Source organism: Manis javanica, chromosome 6 (genome assembly GCF_040802235.1).
Source record: "Manis javanica isolate MJ-LG chromosome 6, MJ_LKY, whole genome shotgun sequence".
In the NCBI taxonomy this organism is placed as follows: Eukaryota; Metazoa; Chordata; class Mammalia; order Pholidota; family Manidae; genus Manis; species Manis javanica.
The window spans coordinates 131769067-131786639 of NC_133161.1; the positions used below are offsets into that span (position 1 = coordinate 131769067).

Genomic DNA, 17573 nt, shown 5'->3' on the forward strand with positions numbered 1-17573 from the left:
CTGTGCAATCAAAGAGGACAGTATCTGTCATAACTAAAGATGCATATTTTGGTTTCTCTAAACACTGACTTACAGTTAACAAAATATCCTGGATATTTTTTTCTATGCAGATGAGGGGATGGCGTAATGTAATGGTCATTTATAATAGGGTTCTCCAAAAGGTTTCCATCTTTTGAGTGTTACCTTAAACCTACTTTCATAACTCATAAACAATGCTTCATTTGTAGAGCTATTGGTAATTTAAGGGCCTATTTTTTAAAAGCCAATTTGGTCAAGGAGAGGTTTTTGACTGTTATTCCAAAATCTAGTTAAATGTTTAATTAAATATAGTAAAAAAAATTTAACGTTATTATAAAGACTTAGTTTGATAAAATAAAATCCACCTTTAATAGAACTGGAGACAATAGAAAGAGGGGAAGATTTTATCTATCGATTTAGTGACTAAAAATACAAGGAGCAAATTAAAAAAACTTCTGAGAGAAAAAAATACACTCAAAGTACTTATCAGGAAGGATTATAGCAGTTTGAATACCATTTCTAGATCACTTGCTACTAAAAAACAAATATGCAAAGTTCCAAATAATCTTGGCCCTTGAAATTCAGGTAGTCCCGAAGTGCAGATACACCCTAAATTACAGTTCAGGAGTAGTTTCCCTAATGCTTATTTATCATGATTTCCATTCAGGGGAATGCTACACAGGAAGTGCAACCCACAGAAACTTTCTGAATCTTTAGTTGAGGTACAGAAAACAGAAGAGAGGGGGCTGCTCTCTCTCCAGTTCTCCTTTCCTGCACACGTGCCTTATCATTAGGAAAAGCCCTCACAGAAGTATCCAGATCCCCATTACAGAGATTCGGTGAAACAGCAAAATACAGACAAATCAAGGCAACATGGATCTAAGAAAGGACTTTGGTTTGGTTGGGAGTCCTCACTGGTTAGCTTTCTGCATTAGAAGACAAAGTAGTGTGTCTTCTCACGACATTCCCATCAGGACAGCTCCTCCAGTCCTGCCCAGGACCTTGCCTGAGTCTGCTGGCTGACACTGCTGCTGGCACATAGAGTGAAGGGTCCACTTGGAGGAGGCCAGCCCTTTGCTCCAACGCACGACACATCTGTAACGTAATAGTCCACAAGGAACCAGTCCACACTGATCTGAGCTACACGCCAAACACCGTGTCAGCTGCTATTCCTGCAGCAGGCTTCGGGAGATCAGCATCCTCATCACTTCGTTGCTACCTGCAAGGGAGAGAAAGAACGGGGGGCTTAGGTCCAGCAAAGTCTGAGGCCAGTGTGCACCAGGCCTAGTTCAGGACAGAAACTGTGTTATTTTTATCTCTGACAGGGATGGGATTATCACAGACTTCTCTCCACGGTACAGAAAATGTCAGGAAGTGAGGAATAAATTTACTTTTTAAAAAACCTCTCCTGATGGTAAGAACACTTATACTAGGTTAAAAAATAAAAGGCAGAACATAAAATAGTATATATAGTATATTCTACTTCTTTAAAAAGGTTATCTTAAAAGCACAGAAAAAATTCAAAGTATAAAAGGAGTCCAAAATATTCTCTGGCAACATGAGGATTTAAAAAATTTTTTTCCTGTATTTTACAAGTTTTCAACAACAAATATAACCAACTTTCTTAGTAGTCAGAACACTGAATTTTAAAAGATCAAAAAAACCTTTTTCCTGAAAGGACGGTGGCAACTGCTTGCTCATTTTTACAGGGGCCCTTAATGCAAAGAGAAATATGAACCCCCTTGAGGAATGAGGAATCACACATCTCAATAAAGCCAAATCTAAAACTTCAGATTTACCAGTAACAAAGTCCATAATGAAACTAAATGATACAAAGACCAATGCTCATATTTTTCTGTAGATGGGTGATGGTGTGGCCTGAAATAAATATATCTGGTTCTTCCCCTTGTTTATTCTAACAAGGCTAACAACAGAGGTAAGGTGAAGGTGAAGTTTGCTGCACTCGTAAGTGCTGAGTAGGAAAGCAACCGTGGATCACAGAAGGAGTAAGACTATGGGGCATTCAATCTGCACACCAGCAGCTCACAAACATACTTTAGGGATGAGGCTCGCAGCAGAAAGCAGCCTCTAACCTTTAGACGCCTGTGATTTGGACATAACACCAGAATGGGGTTTCTCAGACACACACAGCAGCAGCCTCACTTGAAACCTTGTTAGAGATGCAAATTCTCAGGTCTACTTGAGACCCACTGAGTCAGAAACTCAAGGGGTAGGGCCCAGTAACATTTTCATAAGCCTTCCAGGTGATTCTGACTTAAGAAGCATGTTTCAAAAGCAGTGGAGAGGAGGGACATAATAAAGATCAGGGCAGAAATAAATAAAATTGAGAAGAATAAAACAATAGAAAGAATTAATGAAACGAGGAACTGGTTCTTTGAGAAACAAACAGATAAATCCCGAGCCAGACTTACCAAGAAAAAAAAGGGAGTGTACATACATAAATAGAATCAGAAATAAAAAAGAATAATCACAACACCACAGAAATACAAAGAATCATTAGAGAGTACTATGGAACCAAATAGCAGTAGTCTCCCAGATAATGAGTTACCAAAGGGAAGGGTTTGGAAAGGGTGGTTGGGGAGGTAGGGAGAAGGGATTATTGGGCACTATAATTCACAATCACAATATAGGTAGGTCACAGGGAAGGCAGTACAGCACGGAGAAGGCAGGTAAGGACGCTGTAGCATCTTACTACACTGATGGACAGTGACTGCAATAGGTTTAGGGGCCTTGATAATGTGGGTGAATGTTGAACCACTGTGTTGTGTATTTGAAACCACAATAAGATTGTATATCAATACTTTAATATAAAAAAAAAAAAGCAGTAAGGAAATCAGTGCCCACAGGCTCCTCCTATGCCCCAAGAAAGTCAACCCACATTACTGCCCTGAAAGCCACTGAGAGAAGTCTTTGCCCATCTGCTTTCCTAGTGTGATGAGGCTAGCTATCTAAACTAACTGGGACACAGGTGGTGGAATTTTTTTTTTGATATCGTTAATGTACAATTACTCAAACATTATGGTTACTAGACTCCCCCTATTATCAAGTCCCCCCCACATACCTCATTACAGTCACTGTCCATCAGCATAGTAAGATGTTATAGAATTCATTACTTGTCTTCTCTGTATATACTGTCTTCCCCATGTCCCCAACCCCCTACATTATGTATGCTAATTGTAATGCCTCGTTTTCCCCTTTATCCCTCTCTTCCCAACCATCCTCCCCAGTCCCTTTCCCTTTGGTAACTGTTAGTCCATTCTTGGGTTCTGTGAGTCTGCTGTTTTGTTCCTTCAGTTTTTTCTTTGTTCTTATACTCCACAGATGAGGGAAATCATTTGATACTTGTCTTTCTCCACCTGGCTTATTTCACAGAGCATAATACCCTCTAGCTCCATCCATGTTGTTGCAAATGGTAGGATTTATTTCTTCTTATGGCTGAATAATATTCCATTGTATTTATGTAGCACCTCTTCTTTATCCATTCATCTACTGATGGACACTTAGTTTGCTTCCATTTCTTGGCTATTGTAAATAGTGCTGCAATAAACATAGGGGTGCATATGTCTTTTTCAAACTGGGCTGCTGCATTCTTAGGGTAAATTCCTAGGGGTGGAATTCCTGGGTCAAATGGTATTTCTGTTTTGAGCTTTTTGAGGAACCTCCATACTGCTTTCCACAATGGTTGAACTAGTTTACATTCTCACCAGCAGTGTAGGAGGGTCCCCCTTTCTCCACATCCTCACCAACATTTGTTGTTGTCTGTCTTTTGCATGTTGGCCATCCTAACTGGTGTGAGGTGATATCTCATTGTGGTTTTAATTGCATTTCCCTGATAATTAGTGATGTGGAACATCTTTTCATGTGTTTGTTGGCTGTCTGAATTTCTTCTTTGGAGAAGTGTCTGTTCAGATCCTGTGCCCATTTTTTAATTGGCTTATTTCCTTTTTGTTTGTTGAGGTGTGTGAGCTCTTTATGTATTTTAGATGTCAACCCTTTATCGGATCTGTCATTTATGAATATATTCTCTCATACTGTAGAATGTCTTTTTGTTCTACTAATGGTATCCTTTGCTGTACAGAAGCTTTTCAGCTTGATATAGTCCCACTTGTTCATTTTTGCTTTTGTTTCCCTTGCCCGGGAGATATGTTCATGAAGAAGTTGCTCATGTTTATGGCCAAGAGATTTTTGCCTATATATTTTTTTAAGAGTTTTATGGTTTCATGACTTACATTCAGGTCTTTGATCCATTTTGAGTTTACTTTTGTGTATGGTGTTAGACAATAATCCAGTTTCATTCTCTTACATGTAGCCGTCCAGTTTTGCCAACACCAGCTGTTGAAGAGACTGTCATTTCCCCATTGTATATCCATGGCTCCTTTATCATATATTAATTGACCATATATGCTTGGGTTAATATCTGGACTCTCTAGTCTGTTCCACTGGTCTGTGGGTCTGTTCTTGTGCCAGTACCAAATTGTCTTGATTAGTTTGGCTTTGCAGTAGAGGTGATGTAATTTTGAGACTTGCACACTGGTGTGGAGAGCGTAAAGGCCATGCTCTGAGCCTGACTCCAGTGGTTTCCACTGTTCCCAGACCAAATGTCTGTGATTACTATTGACTGACACCCATATACTGACCATTTATTTTACTGAAAAATCCATTAGCAATACTGATGGAGATATCTTTTGGACCACTTGATGGATAATTTACAGAGGTTGCTGGTGATCAACCCGGCTCACATCTGCCCTGTAAGCTACTGCACAGAAGTTCTGGGGTCCCTGATGGTCTGTCATCAAAGTAAAGAACAGTTCCTGCTGCAGTTTCAGAATGCTCTCACAGACTGTCTCAGTTTGAGCCATCCCTAAAATTTACAAAGGAAAACAGCAGAAATGGAGTGCTTTGATGACTTACCCAGTGATGAAGCAGAGCCTCCTAACACCCAGCTAATGCTTTTTGTATGGCCTCAATAGGCACTTCAGAGGAGGACCAGGAGGAAGGAGGAAGCCACAGACAGACAGGGTCTGGCAGAAGCCTGAGACTCAGGCAGCATGGGACAGATGGGCTGGGGAAGTGGTGCTCCTGTAACTATTCTGAAAGGGAGAACAGCCTCTGGCAATTGTTACCTTCTAGGATTTGGTGGACCCTGGAGTCCCGCACGTACTGCTGAACAGCATAGTCCTTCAGGTAGCCGTAACCTCCATGCATCTGTAAAGCTTGGTTGCAGATCTGTAGGGAAACACAGATTAGACGTCTCTGATTTCAGGACTGTGGAACAGGCAACTTCTGTCTACTCCAGCTCCCCACCTGGTAGCCTGTTGTACACTAATATGAGGAAGAACACCCTACAGGTAACAGCCAAACCCAAAGAGGGGCTCCGTATTCTGTGGTCAGAGATAACAGAGAAGTTCACCTGCTGCACTTGTCAGCTCCCACCGGACAGGCAACCCAGAGCCCTCTGCCTGTCCTGCTTATTACTACTTCCTGGGAGAAGCTGCCCACAACCTTCCTGGCTGGGAGTATATGAAGCTAGGACGCCATCTAGTGGCAATGCTACTAACACGGAAAGGGCTTTGCCCCTGACATGTTTAACGCATGATAGTGCTAAACTGGAGCAAGAGCCACTGGGCTCTGAACCTTCTTCCAAAGTTAGTGTGTCATATAGCACACAACCAAAAGACAGGGACAGAATGATGTGTGCAATGGCGTGAAGGTGAAAAGCCAGCTCTGAGAACTCCCAGGTAGGCCTCTCCTGAGTTCACGTATATCCTTAAGTCCCAAGGCAAAGTCCCTGCAGCATCCCAGCTGACTTACGGCTCTCAAGATCCTGGACCTAGCAGTGGCTCCCTGTCCACCCAGGAGTCAGAGGGCACTGCCACTTACAGTAAAGCACTCGTCTGTAGCGAAGAGCTTGGCCATAGAGCACAGGGCCACTGCATCTTCCCGTCCCTCCTGCAGGGCCACTGCTGCATTGCGGATCATCAGCCGTGAGGCCACCAGCCTGGTTGCCATGTCAGCCAGCTTGAATTGCAGATACTGTGGCGACGGGGGCAAAGACAACCAGACACATGGACAGGCTTAGCCTGGCACTTACTTGGGGCCCTCTGTGACTCATCTCTAGTGAGGCACCTTTTCTAAGTGACCCCAAGCTTTAAAACGTGCTGCCTTGTAAGCTGTAAGCCCACCTTGTTTGCCCTGTGATTCAGTATTATTACCTCCTTAAAAAGGTTATTGATAGAAACAGAGCACAAGTCCTGGCTAAAGATGGCAGAATGCCACAGGAGACACCATGGCCTCCCTTTCCCAGGGAACGTGGGCCACAGAGCAGGTATCATGCAAAGACAGGAAAGAAAATGTGCAGGCTGGGAAGTTACCTGGTTACTGGCCAGAGGCTCTCCAAACTGCTTCCGGACATGGAGGTGGTCTCGGGTGAGCAGGACTGAAGCGTGAGCAGCCCCCAGAGAGCAGGAAGCTGGGAAGAAGAACGCCAACGCTGCGACTGAGCCAGGACAGCTACCTGCCGGGTCCGAGACCTCCCTGCCGCGCCCTCTTCTCACCAACGTTGATCCTCCCTCCGTTCAGTCCCTTCATGGCAATGAGGAAGCCCTGGCCCTCGTTCCCGATCCTGTTGGCCACGGGGACAGCACAGTCTTCAAAGATCACAGCTCGGGTTGGCTGTGAATTCCACCCCACCTGGCAAAAAGCAGGCACTGTCTGGCTGCCCACAGATTCCCACTCAGGGCAGCATTCTCTGTTGGCAAAGCCTGCAAAGTACAGGGTCTATTATCCAGAGACTTAGACCCTTGAACTTAACAGGAGGGAAAATAAATAAAAAGTTCAGACTTAACCACCTGTCAACTCTCACCCATCTTTTTTCAGCTTAACATTTTTAACATATTAAGGGATCTATGTTCTAATGTCCACTCTATAACTGCGGATAAAGTAAAGGTTCCTATGGCCAGGATTCTCATCTGGCCCTGGGTGGCTAGCTCACTACAGGTGTGGGCAATACATTGCTATTGACTCTATATAAAGAGTCAATATCCACAAACATTTCTGCCCAGTGCTCTGGGTGACCTGGTGGCAGGGCTGCAGGGCTGCAGGAGAGCAGAGGCTGGAATGGTGGCCGTGCCAAGGACAGAGACTGAGATGGCTGCAGGGGTAGAGAGGCCCAGAGGCAGAGACGGAGTTGGATTACAGACCTGCACACTGTTGGATGCAGACATAATTCTAGTGCTTGACCTATCGCAGGGAGAATAAGCCAGATAATAAACCCTTTCACTCCAAGAACATTCCATTGTCATTCCCTGGTGTGGATAAAGTGAAGGTTCCTGTGGCCAGGACTCTCACCTGGCCCTAGTTGGCTAGCTCACTACACACGTGTGGGCAATTAATTGCTACTGACTCTATATTTCGCCCAGTGCTCTGGGCGAAATGGTGGCAGGCCTGCAGGAGAGCAGAGCAGAGGCTGGAGTAGTGGCAGTGCCGAGGACAGAGACTGAGACGGCTGCAGGGGTAGAGAGGCCCAGGGGCAGAGACCGGCTTCTTGCATGCAGACTCGCTCTGAATGGACGGGATTCTAGTGATTGACCTGCCACCGTAGAAATACAGCTGGGTATAATTCTTTCACCCCAAGAACGTTCTACTGTCATTCCTTTGGTCACATTGAATCCATCGTGAACTTGCCTGGCGCTGGAACCCATTGGTAAGACAACCACACTAAATTATCCAGAAACATTTCTCACAATTTCTTCTAGAACTGGGGAGGACTGTCCTCATTTTTGGTGTCTCTGGGTATGCTCTCATAAAAACACAGACAACATAAGGACTATGTGTCCTTATTAAGGACAGTGTAAGGATTATCATTACAGTAGCCCACAGTTCTTCTGAAAGCTTAGTGTTCTTTAAGATGTTATCATTGGGTGACAGGCAAAAGCCAATCATGTACATCTTTTCCTAACTTGGCATTCAGTGATATCATGTCAATGGCTTAAAATCAGCCCTGGAAGGAGTATTATAGCACAGCAACTGGGAAACGCTAACTATGAGGGATTTTGGTTTTTGATATTCCTAGATGTCTGACATACTAGAGTATCACTGGATATGACAGTCACAAGCCCAGAAGAAAATCTGAGTATCTAAGATGTAGTCCATGTCATGCAACTAACCAGCTATATTCTTCATCCCTGGCTTCTTTGTGCTTCAGTGTTCTCTTACAGAAGGGAACTGGACTAGAAAGCCGGCAGAGTCACTTCCTTCAAATAAAACCTCAGTCAGATGTGGCACATATACAGATGAAGGCCCCCACTACTTGATCCCCTCATCTTTTCTTCCAGGTGCTCCAGGGTGTCAACGAACTATAAGGCTTGGTGAGGCAGATTCTGAAAACCATGAGACTGTGTAGAATCTCTGGGTTCCCTGACAGCTCTGAAAACACCATTGCCTTCACATCAGCACCCCTTCCTCCTGCCGAACATCTGACAGCTGCCTTTGTTGGGAAGATGAACTTATTCCTCAGCCTTTTATTTCAGGTCTTTTAAAATCTGGCCCAATCCTTCTTTCTCACCTGTAAGGGTCTCAGCACCAGTCCAACTGATCTGCATTGTACACCACAGAGCTTTTTTAACCTGAACTTTTGCTTATTCTGCTCCCTGTGCTGGGAATACTCCCCATCCTCAACCTCCCTCAAAGTCTAGCTTAACTGGGGCCTCCTGAGGCCTTCCTAGTCACCTGAGCCAGTGCTGAACTTGTTCTCTTTCAGGCTCCCATCCCATAGCCTCCACCACAAGTCTGAGACCTTCTGGTACAGGCCTGTGTGCTGGTTTCCTGTGTACTCATCCCCCCAGCCAGTAGACGAGACACCTGAAAGCAGGAATGGACCAGGAAGTTCTGACCTTAATGATATCAAAATATAAATGAACCAAATACAAACCAATTACAGCTGCTACCTCTTAACTTCTAACCTCCTACTGCACAAGCGCCTACCTTTTCCCCCAGAGCAGAGAGAATTCCTTCCTAATCCTATCAGAGCCCAGGCAAGCTGCAGCCTGTGAGGCAGACTGGCCCCTCTGCTCTCCTGGGGCCACACGACACTGGAGCCCACCCTTCTCTGTCCTGTCTTCTGTTCCACATATTATCTTCAAATTCCCTTCCATGAGTCCTAACTTTGACCCCTCCCGTGAGAAAAACCATTCTTCTATACAAAACCTTTAAACAATTAAATCCAAGATAAAGCAAGCCCTTCTTACTTTCCCAAAAAGTTAGTGCAAAACTGGTGGTTTAAAGCTCTCAGCTGTGTAAAGTGTTAAATATGCCCAGTCAAAGCTCATGCTTGCAGGAAAGATTACCGTGGAGCAGGGAGAGAACAGCCAGCTGCTTAGGTGAGCAGAACAGCCAAAACAAACACATGCTCCTCAAATATGCTAATCTTATTCCCATCTCAGGCCTTTTGTATCTGCTGCTCTCTGCTTGGAGTTCTTCTCACAGCTGGCCCCTTCCAACACTTCAGATCTCATCTCAGATGTCACATCTCCACACCTCTGCCTCTGCCTTTATGTAAAGAAGCTCTCCTCAATCAGTGTCCTGTCACCCTGTTTTCTGTCCTTCATAGCACTGAGAACAGAAGCTTCTTTATCCGTGTGTCTGCTGTCTATCCTACTTGCTAAATTGTAAATTCTGCAGGAGCAGAGCATGTCTGTCTTGCTCCCTATTACCTGGAAGAGTGCCTGGCACCAGTGGGCACTCACCAGCCATGGAATGAGGGAAGAGACGTCCTTCCAATTTCCTTTACATTAAAAATTACATAAAGCAAAACTAAAGTAAAAAAGAAACAAGAAATGAAAGAAAATACATATGCTTAAAAGTGAGAAGAGACAAACAAAATGAGGGCAAGACACCCTTTCTGTTTATGGAACTTGCAATTCTTCTTTAGGCGCTCAACTTGATAGCTTTGGTATTCTGTCAACAGATACCACAAATACTGAGGTGGATACTCCCTATGTGTATGGATCAATCAATACTATCTTTATAAGCACAAGCACCTATATCAGTATAACCTCATCCTGCATACTTATGTGTCAGATTACATAAGCCAGTCTGTCTTTTAATCTAAAACAGGCATTCCTAAGATTAAGAAGCTCCATAGCTATGCAACTTATATATCATATATATAGCTTATGCAGAAAAGACAGCATATGTCTTAGAATCCCAAACAAGGCGAGGAGTGACTTCTGCAACTCCCAGGAGCTAGCATAAGGCTCTGCACATAGTGGGTACCTACTGAACACCTGCTATGATGTAAAAGAAAAGTGGCATAAAATTCCTAACTCTTCAGCGGTTACAAAGGATCAGGAAGGGTCAGGAAGGGAGATATGGAAACCCTGTAAGATCCAGAAGGGAACTATATTTAGAGGTCATTTCATTTCCTGACTTCTCCCGGAAGTCCGATCTGTCACAGTCCCTCCTGGAGGTAGACGACAGTACTAGTCATTTAGCCTAACAAATCGAGGTGGGTCTCACTCACCACCAGCTGTAGTCACATAACCACAGTTCTACTGTTCATGGCCTGGCTCTGTGATTTCTTAATCCTACAAGTGTCTTCTCAAAGTACCTGTGGAACCACCCTCCCTCTCCATTACTGAAATACTCACAGTCATCTCCAATGAGTTTTACTTTATTCATACTTAAAGAAAAACAGCCCATATGTTTTTCATTCCTGAGACTTCTGGTCAGCACAAGAATCTTCTGTAAGTACTTCTGTAAGTACAGGTATCAGAGTACATCAGCTAAAAAGCTGGGTAAGAAATACAGGCCAAAGGTTGAGGCAGGAGTGATGAGACATCTCTCATGCTAAAACAACAGGTTGTTTATGGAGTTTCTTGGCTGACTGCCACTTTTGCCAGTGGCCTCGTGTCTCTTTAGCAACACCCATTCTCTTGTAGAAACTGTAATAGAAGCAATTGCTGCCAAGGCAAGTTAGCCACGGTGAGAACCTGTTTCCTGAAACAGAGAAAAGGTTGCTCTGGCCTGGCAGTCTCATAACATGAACTGCTTCATGCCTAATATCCGCTCACCTTTTTTTCCTTCTTGCCAAAGCTGAGGCCAGGGGTCCCTTTCTCAACAAGTATGCATGAGATGCCTTTGGGCCCAGGTCCTCCTGTTCGGCACATGACCACATAGATGTCTGACTCACCTCCACCACTGATGAAGGCCTGCAGTATTGGAGACAGGGTGCACAGGGACCAGGGAAGGCATGAGTTCTCAGAGCCTACCATTTGGGAAAACAACCAAGGTCCTCCCAACAATAGGACACTGTAACAGCACAGAGAAACTAAGTGGGGGTTTGGGTGGTTAAAAAGAATTTCCCTGTCTGGGGAGTCCAAGAGCTAGCTGATGGAATTATGACAGGATGGACAAAATGTAAGAGATTATCTGCAATCATATCAGAAGAGATAGAAATACTGAAGGTGAACAAAGGGAAAACAGGTCAGTGGTTGACTTCCCAACATGTAGAAATCCCATGGAATATGAACTCGCAGATGGCAAGGATTCAGGTGATGTCAGCAGGAAGATGGCAACAATCTCCAAGTTCTTCTGGGAGACCGGCATGTACCTTGGAGCCATTGAGGATGTAACGATCTCCTTGTCGGTTAGCTGAGGTCAAAAGGGAGGCAGCATCGCTCCCACTTCCTAAGGCAGGAATCAAAATGCAGTCAAGTCAGTGAAGTTAAGGGAGCCCCAGCATGGTTCCAATTCCTAGGAAATCTTCCCTTAAAACAACAGATCAGAGTTTGATACTTTACAATCTAGACAGCCGAAGGAATTCTCTGTACTTGGTGAAAACTGCTACGGCACTCGGCCCATTTTCTGTCTCCCATCACACTAGCTGGAAGGGGGCCTTGTCCAGTCTGCATCCTGGGGAGGCTCTGCTCTAGCGGCCTCTTACTCTTGTAACATGAGTTCATGAGAATCTTTACTCCACAACAAACTTTTAGGTAAACAATGGTTATACGTATCAGCAGGCTAAGGAGTGCTGAGTGATGTCACATGGGTGACATTTCCTGCTACATCTCCCCTGTAGTATGGCAAACCCACCTGGTTCAGTGAGACAGTAGGAGGCAAACTTCTCCATGGTACAGAGCAGTGGACAAAATTTGTGCCTCTGTTCCTCATCTCCAAACATGTCAATAATCCAGGCACACATGCTGACAAGTACACCAAGAAGAAAGACATCGACAGAGATAAAGATGAAAAGAAAAGGAAGTTGGAAGTGGGAGGGAAAGGGAAAGAGAACAAAGGGCATAAAGTAGAATAAAGTGGAAGAGAGAGTGAGAAGGGAAAAGTCACACATGAGAAGATGTGTCTTTAAAGGCAAGGTCTGAAGTCAAACATATTCCTGAACATGGACTACCCAGAGATAACCAGGGCCGAGGTACTTCTCACTTGGGCATTCAGGCTTCTCCTACTTAGGTTAAATAAGCTCCTTAAAAATCAAAGAGTTCTATGCACCTTCCTAAATTCCAGGAGGTTTCATCTTTGGGTTGAAGAAAGGGGAACAGGGCCTTGACCACTGTCCTGGAGAAATCTGGTACCAGGCTCAGTCTAGGACTTGGGAGAAGGCCGGCCAACCTGCCTCTCTAGGCAACATACAAGAAGACAGATTCAAGTCCAATAGGCAGCAGCAGACCTTGTGTGAATTTTTAACATGTAGTATCATGGAAAAATCCTGTCCTATCTATGTTTATAGTTCAAGGGCATTCAAAAACAGATAAATCTGTTTCCTTTCATCTGAAATCTGAGACTTTACTGTGCTTCCCAAGCTTTAGCACTCACTTGTGAATGCTTATATAGGCTGTGGTGCTGGTGCAGCCTGTAGCCAAGGCTTCAAAGATGACAGAGGTATCGAGCCGTGACAGTCCGGACCCACCTACATCTGTTCGAACGTAGACCCCCCCAAAGCCTAGCTGGGCTGCTTTTCGCATCACATCCACTGGAAACAGCTCCTACGTACAGAAGAGAGCAGGGTCATTAGTGATTCATAGATGGACTTTTCTACAGAGGGATTTAGATGTTTGCCTTTGGGAACAAATAGGGAGTCTCTTAATGCCTATTTGTTATCTACCCAGTGGTTACCTGTTACAGTACCTACTATGAGGACTGGTTTTCTGGCAGAGAAGTTTATTTGATTATCAATAGAACTTCCTTGGTTTTAAGAATGTCCAAATCTTTGCACAATTAAAAAAAACGTTACCTACAGGATGAGGAGGGTGCCACCTAGGGAAGGAGCCATGCTGTTACTGGTACCCTCATTTGCAGTAAGAGTTGTTAAGTGGAGAATAAACACTGAATTAGGATTATAAGGAGATGAAGATAAGCATCACCCCATGCAGCATTTGCTGGAACTTCAAGCCACAAGTTAAACACCTGCCTTCTGGTCCCACTCCGCCATATTTGGAGCCATCTCTCGGGCAGCAAAGTCAAAGGCCACTTTCTGAAATTCTTTCTGCTCTTCATTGAGTCCCATGGAAGCTGTGGGCAAGACTGCACATATTTAGTTCCAGGAAAAGGGTCAAGAAAGTGCTGCTGCGGACAGCAAGCACAATGAAGCTGGGACAGTGGACCTACAATAGCACTTCCAATACACGGCACAACATTTACCATCCACACTAATGGCATCATCCACCATCAATCAGTTTCTCTGATATACCATCACCTTTCTACTGCTTTTACTTCCAAGTGGATTGACTGACTTCACTTATATCCTAGCTACTTATTCTTTTAAACCTGTCTTTCTTCTTCCTCCCTTAAATGCACATTTAAAAAATAATAAACATGCATTGACCCTCAAATTATGGCACACATTTTTCACATTTTTTTCCTTTAGAATGTTCTACCTTTTCTATATTGGTATCCTGGAAAAATTTTGTCCTACATAAGGCACAGTGATTATTCAACTTGCAATATCACTGTTTTACAAATTTTCTTTATAAATAGCTAGTTCTCCTAATGACATGAGCACAATTTATTTCTTACACTTAAAAGAAAAATACTGCAGAGGGAGACAGGACTGAATTGGAAAGCAGAGCAGCAAGTCAACTGGCTAGCTAAGGCCCAAAACATTTTCCGTTTTGCAAGGTAATGCAGACTTCAGCTAGCTGCTGGCCAGACGCTAAAAGTAAAGAACCCAGGCAAAGTTCCTGGGGAAAACAAACCTTTTGGAGATAGTGTAGAGAATTTAAGACAGATAGGACAACAAATACTGGGAGCCAGCATACCACAGCAGGACCAGCAAACTGCTCCAGGTGAAGCAGACTTACATTGTTCACATTAATTTCTCTTTTATTGTTTCTTAGTATTGCCACTTTGAAAGGACCACCTGCCTCAGGTGTGCTAGGAAAAAATAAAGGAGTATATGTGTATACTTGGAGACACACTGAAGCCCTGGGTACAGTGGTGGCTGTAAAAATGTTGGGGAAAGAAGAAGTGCAGGGCATGGCATTGCCTTCTAAAACTTTATCGTTCAGTGCTAAACATCTGGTCACTTTGGAGCAATGCTAAAGAGCACGAAAGGAAGACTACAGCACCACACTCGACAAATTATTTCAGTGCCTAGTAGAAGGCGGTTCTTACAACAGAGAACAAGTGCAGGTGGCAGAGTCTGTTTCTCTGGGGACACCTGGGCACTAGGAACAGCTGGCTGTGTGAACCAGGAGAAAGCAATCTGTCTGTATCAGGACCCTCATTAAAAGGGGAATCTAGAAATGGACAGATGTGAGGATTAAAGACTAGACTACCTTGAGAAGCCCAGAGCAGAAACCTATGTTAGATGTTACTCTGAGGAACATGGTTATGGTTATGGCTGGTGGTTCCCCAATTGGGGGTCAGATCACTTATTTGTACAGTCTTGCAGAAGTGCTCCTGTAGATCACGGCTCAAAGACCACTTATAAAAGAATATTCAATGTCTACTAAGGAACAGTGCTGGGGTTACAAAGATGAATATAGTCCATCTACACAAAGCATGACATAAATGGTAATAATGCAAACATCTTAATGTAAATAGATAAGTCTACAGAATTTCAGTCCCAGTAAGACCTCAATATATGTTTAGTTACTGTTGTTATTATTATTATCAGAGTGAAACAGATAGTTCAAGGAACAAAAGGCTTAATAAAAAGATTTGAATTGCACTCTAAGTAAATAATAGGTAACAGGTATATGCAGGTCATGTGTATAAGTAAATACAACATTCTACATTTTTAAGATAGGTAAAATAGTCAATTTTAGATAAGGGAATGCTAACAAAAGAGAGCATTGCTTAAAAAAAAGTGGAAAAGAGGTTAAAAATTATAAATAAGAAAGCATTGTGACTAAGTAAAAATAAAGTTCTCAGAAGACATACACTAGAAAAGAAAACAAAAACCAGGCCTCATGAAGCATGCTGGAGTTACTAGCAAAATTCAAAAAGCCAAAACACACACTGAAATGGGAAAGATAGACAGAAAAAGGGCCCAAATGAGATGAGGAAAGCCTTCACTGAATTGCAACTCCAGTGTAGAAAAGAGGCGAAAAACAAAAAACATAAGAATCTTTAAATGCATCCAAAGTAGAAACATAACTAAAGAATCAATGGTTCTGTATGAGCATCTTGGTGTTCAAGGAATATTGGGAAGTTGCAGCTAATTGCAGTGAAAGAGTGCTGGAGGAGGAATCCAGTGTTCAAGCTCCAGTTCTGAAATTATTGACTGAACAACTTTCAGTAAGTCAGGTACTTCTCTAAGCTTCAGTTACACTGTTGTAAAATGAGGGAGGTGCACTAGAGAGAGTAAATTTCCTTATCTGTATATTTATTATATAGTACATATATAATAGATATATATATATAGTACATATATAAAAATAAATACATGTACTATATAATAAAATAAAAATCACAAGTCTCTTAAAAAGTATTTTTCACATTAAAATATACAAACTATGAGAAGTATTTGCTAATAAAGGTGAAAAATCACCTCCCTGGCTGGTTACACCACCGACTGCTGGAAACACTGATATTTAACCTATCTGCTGCCAGAACAACTCCTTATCTGCAACAAGGGGGACCTTGTTTACCAAACTTACATGGTAGTAACTTGTGAAGGTGTTTCAGGACACAGAGGAACACACTGTTCTATACCTCAGTGTACTTTCCAGATCTGCGTGTCAATCTAAGGGCTTCACAGACTATTTTGCTATAAAGAAAAGGCCACCTATTTAAAACTTTAGAAAACAATTCCTTAGGAAAAAAATGGTTAGGTACTTACAGTTACAAAGAGGATGGGTAGCCCCTACATCCCCACCACTCCATTACAACCAAATTATCTGCCTCGTACCTGAAGACAGGTCTGTAGACTCTGGTAACGTTTCCCATCGCAATAAGTTATTTTTCCTACAGGAATTATAAATATAAAAGTGTTTTATAGCTACAGGTGTTAAGTTGTAAAAGTTGTATATGTGAGCAAATCTTGAATTACTGGGGGCTTTTGTTCTTCTATTATCATGAGTACCAGGCTTTTTACATTTTTATTACCTTTCCAACCTATTATTCTGATTTAAAAGAGAAGAAAATCCATGAGTTCCTGCACCTTTCTCTAAGCATTCCACTCCTTATCTGAAAGCAGGGATAGTAACAGAATGTCCCTCAGAGTTGGGAGCAAAAATGTAACACCCTTAGATACTGTATTCATATGTAAACCTACAAGAAGTTACATCAAGAGGTTGACCATATAAGGTCATACCTTTAAGAAAGATTTGAACAATTAAGGAATAGCATTAGCAACAAGGATTAAGCTGTAAAGCTGCAAAGTATTTTCATATCTCACTCTATCTTCAGAGGGTCCCTGTAAGGAGGGAAGACATCGTTTCACAGTTGGAAACTCCCGAGTTCCTCTAGATGGGTGAGATGGATAGGAGACAGCACAGGCTTAAGAACAAACAGAAGACCTGAAGCACCGAGGCTTAGCATCCACGCCGAGTCTGAAAGGGTGGGGGTGGGCGACGTAGCAGAGGAGGACCAGGGGCGCAGAAGACCAACAAAGACCGGAGAGTGAGGGCGGCCAGGAAAGCCAGACAGGTGGGAAGCACGGTGTGACAACCGTGCCGGCCGCAGGAGGTGAAAGCAAGCCCCGCGGGCGCAGACACCACCGCCCCCCGCCCGCGTCCCTGACCCCTGCAACCTCACGGCGAGCCTTACGATCGATGCAGGAGACCAAGCTCCGGTGGCCCCCATCGGCGGGAACCCAGAGACCGCCACGCAGGCAGCAAAATCGCGCTCGGAGACGCCAGCAGCAGCTCCGAAGCATAACTGCACTACACCTCCCGCCCAGGCCAGACAGCCTACGACCTCAGGGCGCTCTCCCTGGCCGCCCCTCCGCCCCTCCCCGCTTCCTGGGAGCTGTAGTGCTCGCCGGACTCCCACGGTCTGGACTCAGCGGGCCTGCGACAGGGGCCGGGACTACAACTCCCAGAGGTCGCCGGGCTTCGGCGCGTGGGTGACGTGTT

At 43.8% G+C, this 17573-nt stretch overlaps 1 protein-coding gene across 1 annotated transcript; it reads right to left on the bottom strand.

The window, feature by feature from the left end:
- Window positions 1-363: 363 nt before the first annotated feature.
- ACAD8 (acyl-CoA dehydrogenase family member 8) lies at window positions 364-17507 on the bottom strand. The gene is made up of 11 exons (XM_017658585.3): window positions 17266-17507; window positions 13463-13563; window positions 12868-13037; window positions 12130-12239; window positions 11648-11724; window positions 11109-11246; window positions 6594-6729; window positions 6411-6508; window positions 5920-6072; window positions 5163-5265; window positions 364-1237 (listed from the first exon to the last, which is right to left on the bottom strand). Exons 1-11 carry the CDS (start codon window positions 17372-17374, stop codon window positions 1185-1187), a joined length of 1248 nt encoding a protein of 415 aa, XP_017514074.1. The 5' UTR covers window positions 17375-17507; the 3' UTR covers window positions 364-1184.
- Window positions 17508-17573: the final 66 nt, after the last annotated feature.